We start from the raw sequence: 7,491 nt of genomic DNA on the forward strand, positions 1-7,491 counted from the left end.
GTCTAAAGTATAATATGGCATATAGGACCACTTGTTTGTGGTATATGAAACTCAAAATGGGTTATGAAGAAAATGATCATCGGAGATGCCCTTAAGACAAAATTAGTATTTTTTTTATTCATTAACAAATATCTTTAAAATATTTGTTAGCATAACTCATCAATCAAACCAAAACAAAATTAATAAATAAAGATAAATTTTCTCAAAATTAGTATAGTGTATCGATACTATAAATATTTTGATCAATAATTTTCTCTAATTTAGACACGTAAAAATTACTATAATATCTAGGTAAAGTTGACTAAATTAAGAATTTTTGTATCATTATCTATTTAATTTTAACTTTAATAATTATATAAATTATTATCATAATTAAAAAATAAAATTTTAATTAAAATTAAAAAAAAATTTATTTCAAACTAATTTAAAAAAATAAAATTTAAATATTTAATAATATTAAATCTAAAATAAAATAAAAATTATTTATAAACATTGTCCTTTTAAATAAATCATTTAACGAAAGGAGGAAAGAAGAGAGTTTTATGGAGCGAATGCCGAAACTTTTTAACCCAATTTATCACCTCATCTCTTCCAAAAACGAAATCCAGATAACAATGGAATCCACTATTTCAACCAATCACCACATAACACGTGTCAAATAGGCCATACATCACATCATGATTTCACAAGTCAGTGTCCCTCCCAACAAAAGTCACAACCTTTTTCCTCACTTTTCTCCTCCTCTCCATCATTCTACTCTCTTCCATTCTCACCTTACACAGAAAATAAAAATAACCTGTTTGTTATTCATGTGCACATTGTTTCACTAACTACAAAGATAATTTATCAACTAGCTATAGCTTTGTACACACAGTGTGAGTGATGTGCAACAAGAATAGTACTCCTCCAACAAAAACAAAATCGGTTACTATGAAGAAGAAGAAAAAACAAACCAATAAAGATTCAATTTCTACATCTTCTACTTCTTCATCTTCTTCCTCTTCTCTTAAACCTCACCGACGTAGAAACAGAACAAAAACAAGAAAACCAAAGTTTCTAAGTCTCCGTCTACAACTATCCCAAAACCAAAACAACAAACCCAAAAAAACAACAAAACAACAACAGGAACCTCAACTGAATCATCTGTTCCCTCTACACTCAGAAACCGACATGCAAGAAGAAAACAACGTAGCGTTACTCTTCACCTCCGACGATGGAGCAACGTTAAACGGTCTTTTAGAAGACGATTCGACAACGTTAACGGCGGCAACTTCAGGGGAGGAATCGCTGTCGGTGATGAGGTGTCCGGCGATGGAGGGGTTAGTTAGGAAGGCGATGAGGAAGAGAAGTGATGAAGGGAGTGAAGAGAGATGGGTTAGTTATTCGGAGGTTGTTGAAGAGAAGAAGGAAATGATGGAGGAAGTGAATAGTTGTATTGGGATCGAAACGACATCGTTTGGGTCATTGTCGTTGAAGCTGGATCATGATGGGATATTGAATGCTTGGTCTGATAAAGGTCCTCTTTATGTCGATGCTGGAGATGAGGCCCCACAGACGGTTCCTGATTTGTTCAATGCTTCCTCCTTTCCTCCCAACGTAATTTTCGTTTCACTCTTCATATTTAATTGATTATTGAGTTTAATTTTCATGTCTGATTAAAAAAACTTACACTGTGAATTTGTGATCATATCACAGCCAATTTTGGGGGTGTTACTTTTTAATTTGTTATGATAAATGTCGGAACATTTTTAATGATCGATAGATATAAATTATTTGAACTCACAGTATATATAAATTATAAATTAAACCTTAAATTATTTATTCTATGTTTCGATTAATTAGCTTTAAATTTGGCAAAATCACGTCAATACATCAAATTGTAGCTCATGCTTTAATTATGACAATTCCACCAAAATGTTGTTAATCCAAATGTATAAGTTAATATCCAAATTAATTCATGATTTAATAAAGTTGGCCAGTTCATCTGGCTTGAGCATGGGTTAAAGGAATGAAAGCACAGGGGTTTAGAAGTTTAACGAGAGAAAAATTTATTAATTTAACTAGTAATACTAACATTTAACATTTGTTTATAAAAAAAGAAAAATATGATTTATTGTTATCTTTTTGGTGGAAAGGAATTCACAATTCAATTTTCTACCTGTGAATGAATATGCACCTAATAATCATTTCAACATTTTTTAGTTAATTTCGTCAAAAGAAAACATTTGTTTTTAGTTTTGACTTTAATTTTTTATTTTCGTTTGAAAAAGGAAATGAATCATTTAAAGACAAATCAATGTTTATATGAATATTTTATTAGTTATGAGTATGGTCCAAAATTAGATTGCGTCACAGATTTCTTTATAATAATATTTTTGTGATTGTGCACGTGACAGATATTTTATTTATTTATTTATTCGTTCTTTTGTGCATGTGTTGGGATTGAGTCTTTGTTTAATGTTTGTGGTGAATTAGGATTATTTCATTTTGGCACCGACAATTTTATTTGGTTGATAACTTTTCGGTAAAGGAGGGGACCTGTTTTATCAGGACCTTTGTTAACATTAAGGGACTGAGTGTGAATTATACACAAGCCTTTTGCTTTTCTTTTACCCCTTTTCAATGGGGCCGTTTGGCTGAGATGTATAACAAAGTTTTGTGACCCAAGTTTGAGGGATGATGTTCAGCTTTTAATTATTCATTATTACTCTCTCTGTAGCAAAATAGTTGTCAAATTTGACAATTCTATAGACATTAAGAAAACATGATAAATGAAAGAGAGAATTATAGTTGCATTGAAAACAAAAAGCAACAATTATTTTAGGATAATTTTTTCTTACAAATTGCGAGAATTATTATGGAATGGTGAGAATACTAATTATTAATTGGTGTCGACAGTCCTAGAGATATGATTCGGTAGTAATAGAGTCTTAACATCTATTGACTTCCTAGTTATTATCTAATAATAAATTGTTTGATGAAGCTATTTGGTTTTTAAACAGAATGCGTGGGATGGTTGTGGGTGTGATGTTGTTGGGAACACATGGAAAGTTCCTGAAGGTTGTGGAGCTAACGATATTAAGGTGAAGGAAGAAATGGGTTGGAAGCTTGGGCAGAGAGAAGCAAGTTTGCTTAGATACAAAGAGAAGAGGCAAAGCAGGCTCTTTGCCAAGAGGATTCGTTACGAAGTTCGCAAGTTGAATGCTGAAAAGCGGCCTAGGATGAAGGTACTTTTTCTAAATTTCTATTGCGACCTTTTTTTTTAAATACCCAATCTGCCATTTTACCATCGAGATTTCCAGATCTTTTATTTTTGAAATGCAAATGCTTATATCAAAAGCACAAAACGGAAATACCTTTGCTCCTACCTTAGGATCGAAAACAACTTTTTCAGAACTCTTTTTGCTTCGATAGAACCAAATTTTCCACAGTGATGCAAAACTTTGACACACATCCAGAAGGGGTTTCCTGATCATGTGTGTCACAACCATTTTTATTTGAGACTAAAATTGGCCCTCTAACAAAATTTGGATTAATATGGTAAGTCATATATTTGCACGACTAAAACATATTTAAGTCTAATGAATATAGAGGTGGAGAGCTGTAAATGGTGCCTGGTGAAGCTAGTAGAGAGGATATAAGTATTACTAACCCTCCAATTTTTTACAAAGAGAATATATAGTTACAAACATAAAAAGATATTCAATAGTTTCAAAGAGAATATATAGTAAAATATAAAAAGATCAGATTACTCTTAACCTAGAAATATAAAAACCCAATAGCATAAACATGGGTTGGTTTGAGTGTTAAGAGAGTGCCACCAAGTGGTTTATTGTTTGACTGTTGATTCTTACTATGAAGAAAAGCCTAGTTGCAAGAGAAAACTCATTTTGTATCTCTAAGAGATTTTCAACGGAGAATAGTTATTTCTAAACAACGAATGCAAATATTTATGAAGAATGTAAATTTGATCAATCTTGGCATACTTAACTTGATTTAATTATCTTTATTAGGAAAAAATTGTATTTTTATTTAATTATTGACCTTAAATCATGAGGAATAAATTTTAATACCATCTTGTACAAGAAATGGAAGTGGACTATATAATTGCTATACTTCTTTCATCCTTGTTTATTCGTTGTTCAAAACATCTGAAATTTGTTGTCATTCCTATATGATGAAAAAGTTAGTTTATACTAGCGACATCTGTTTTGATTTGAAATTGTTGTTACATTTTGCAGGGACGATTTGTGAAGAGGGAATGAAAGTGTAGACTGTAATAGACCATTGTTCCAAATAAGAATGTTGTCAATATTTCAACGTCGAAATAGAAATTTTGTGCGATCTTGATAAAATCACGGGGAAGTTTGTGTTCGGACGCTATACTAAAGCAACATGTAAGATCAAAAAGTGTTACTTTTTATAAATTCTTAAGTCTCGACCTTTTTTGAGGCTGGAATGAGTTTGACAATGTTTTCAGTTTTAAATCCGTTTGATTTCGATCTAAGGGTTTATAGAAACAGTCAAGCATGTTGTACAGTGCAGCTAAATGTATATGTTTCCCTGAAGGACTGTCTTTTGGAATTTCTAACGAAGCTTATAATGTTGGAGGGTTATAACTTCAACACATTGGGAAACTCATGGACCAAGTGAGTTGTGTAATAATATTCGACACTGAAAAAACAATGTGTAATTAAATAGTTACTACGAATGAAGATTCTTTATTTTCTTGTTCCATAGTAAATCAAATTAGTTTTAATGAATTTTATGACTTGACATTTTGCTTGTGAGAATATGAGCACAAGGGGAGTGTGTGTGTGCAACAATCTCATGATTAAAAAGACAGTTATTTTTTTATTTTTTACCATATTACTCAATTGGAAATTTTGAATCTTTATATTTATATATTAATTCTACACCTTTCCATCACTTTTAAGAACCACGACTGTAAAAATTTAAAATGCAAAATAATTTTTATATTTTCAGCCAATCATTATCATTGGATTATATCTAACTTAAAGTTCATGTAACTAATGATTTGTTATTGGTCTATGATCAATTTTTTTTCCTTTGTCAATACAATTGTTCTCCTAATATAGTACACGACAATCAACTTCACTATACTTTTTCTTTTATTATATATATACAACTACACTGTCTTTACATATCATCTTAAATAACATTGTTTTTTCCACCATCATATCATATTTTATATTAGACTTGTGACCCGTCCAATGCACATAAAATGATTCCATAATGACCCTGTAATTAATGTTAGAAAAGTTATATGATTTCCACTTACTCAAGGTCCTAAAGAGTCAAGTCCTTTTTCACTGTGATTCAACATCCTTGATATCAATCTTCTCACCAGCATGTCCAATCACATCTAGAAACAAAAGTGATATATAGATACAAATAACGAATTCTAAAAATAAAGGATTGTGGTTAATGTTGTATTATAAGGTTAGTGAAAAGTCTAATTTATCAAAAGACTATATATTGTTAGTACCACAGAGTATTTTTAGATGTTTTTTGTAGCCTAGTGTTTCCAACGAGAGTAAACTGATATTTGAGAGTAGTTAACTTTAAACTTTCTGACTTTTTTAAATGAGTCCAAATACTTTTGTATCGTGTAAGAAGCTATTTCTCAACATAATTACAAAATTGTTTGATATCCTTTTATTAATAGAAGCTTTAATCTTTGACAACTAAAATAAAATGACTAAAACATATATAAATTTATAATCTATTCTATAACATATATATAATCGTAATATCAATTTTGTGTGACTTACTTTCTTTCCATTTTTACCCGTTCAAAATGACAAACTCTGAGAAAAAATAATTAACTTCTTCTCTCCATAAAGGGAAATTGAGGAGAATTAAAAATCCACAATTTTATAACTTAATGGGTCGACTATCTACATTTCAACAAATATTAATTTGCATCATCACGGTTACTAATTTACTTCACACCCATTTCATCCTTGCAATTACAACTGAAGTAACACCCCAATTTTCAATAACTAAATAATCATGTTAGTATTAGGATCATTAATTTTATTTTTATGAAAACTTAGAACAAGAACTTATATTATTATATATAATTAAAAATTATCATATAACTAGTGAATATTCTTATAATTTGTGGGTATAAGTAGTGAAAAGGATTTAGAAGTTGGTTTAGTAAACTAGATTGACATTACAAGCAAACTCCTAGTGTCTCTTCTTGTAGTTAAGGGCAAATTGTATTTAGTTAGAAAAGGGAGAGGAAGAATTAGAAACTTCAAACAATTTTTTATCTATTTTAAACACAAGAGTTAGTGAAGAAAAAAAAAACAGGAGAGAAACTGAGGGAGTTGAACAACAACAACAACAATAAAAAAAATACAAAATAAAAAGAAGAGGAAGAAATTAAAGAAAAAAAAAAGGAATGAAAAAAGAGAGAAACCTCCTCCTATGTGCATATCTCCCAACCCATTCACTTCCTTCATTCCACAAATTCTATCACTTTTTAATATTGCTATAAACACTTCCTTCCTTTCATTTGATCTTAGAAAAGGAAAACAAACCTAAGAAATAAATTTGAAATAGAGACATAGAGAGAAAGTAACCGTGAGGGAGAAAGAGGGATTTTGAGTGGAGATGATTGAAGCATGCATCATGCATGTAAGGATCGATGGAAAAAGAAAAGAAATAAGTGGAAATATTATCAAGAGAGGGTCTCCAAAGCAAGAAAACATGAAGTTCAATAATTGTGCCTTCATCTTATTTGTTTTCTAATCTAAAGAGTTAATATAGAACCCCAACTTAAAACCTCTCTAGGTTGTGTTGGGATTTAACTTAATTTTGAAAGTGATTAATTAAATAATTTTTTATTGGCATTCTTAAATTTCACTCTTTTTAGTTTTGCATGCAATGTGTTTTTTAAAAGTTCTAGGTCAAAGATTGTTTCATGAAATGCATGTTGTGATTATTTTAAGATGTGAGTTGCATGTTTTGGTGAATTGAATTTGAGTGTTGTGCTTTATATATGTGTTGATGTGGGTTGCATGTAACTTTTCCTTGGTTTATATGATGATTAAAGTGGTTTTGAAAGTTAGAATGGAAAGGAATTACGCTAGGCAAATTTGTCAATTTGGGAATGAGTTCCATTGTGTTTTAGATTAACTAAGCAAATCATACTTTTGTAGAGTGAATTTTATTCAGTTTGGAATTACATTTTAAGTGTTTCCTTGAATCTTGTATTTTGGTTTCAATTACCGGATGTATTTTACTTCATTTAGTAATTTAGATACAATAAAAATCACACATAAATATTTCATGGATGGTCATAAACTATGATATGGCTTTTTGTATTAACTTGATGTGAAATATGTGATTAAATGGATGGTTATGGTTGTAGTTTATTCGTTGATTGTACTACTATTTGTGTGTTGTTATTGTTGAGGCAAAATCTTCAAATTAATGTTTTGAAGATAATCAAACACA

General features: G+C 30.2%; 1 protein-coding gene across 1 annotated transcript; it reads left to right on the forward strand.

The window, feature by feature from the left end:
* Positions 1 to 720: 720 nt before the first annotated feature.
* LOC101500857 (uncharacterized) lies at positions 721 to 4,735 on the forward strand. Its single transcript, XM_004499452.4, has 3 exons — positions 721 to 1,596; positions 3,003 to 3,227; positions 4,242 to 4,735. The coding sequence occupies exons 1-3, from the start codon at positions 883 to 885 to the stop codon at positions 4,263 to 4,265; spliced, it is 963 nt and encodes a 320-aa protein (XP_004499509.1). The 5' UTR covers positions 721 to 882; the 3' UTR covers positions 4,266 to 4,735.
* The last annotated feature ends 2,756 nt before the right edge of the window (positions 4,736 to 7,491 follow it).

The sequence above is a fragment of the Cicer arietinum genome, chromosome 3 (assembly GCF_000331145.2).
Source record: "Cicer arietinum cultivar CDC Frontier isolate Library 1 chromosome 3, Cicar.CDCFrontier_v2.0, whole genome shotgun sequence".
Classification (NCBI taxonomy): Eukaryota; Viridiplantae; Streptophyta; class Magnoliopsida; order Fabales; family Fabaceae; genus Cicer; species Cicer arietinum.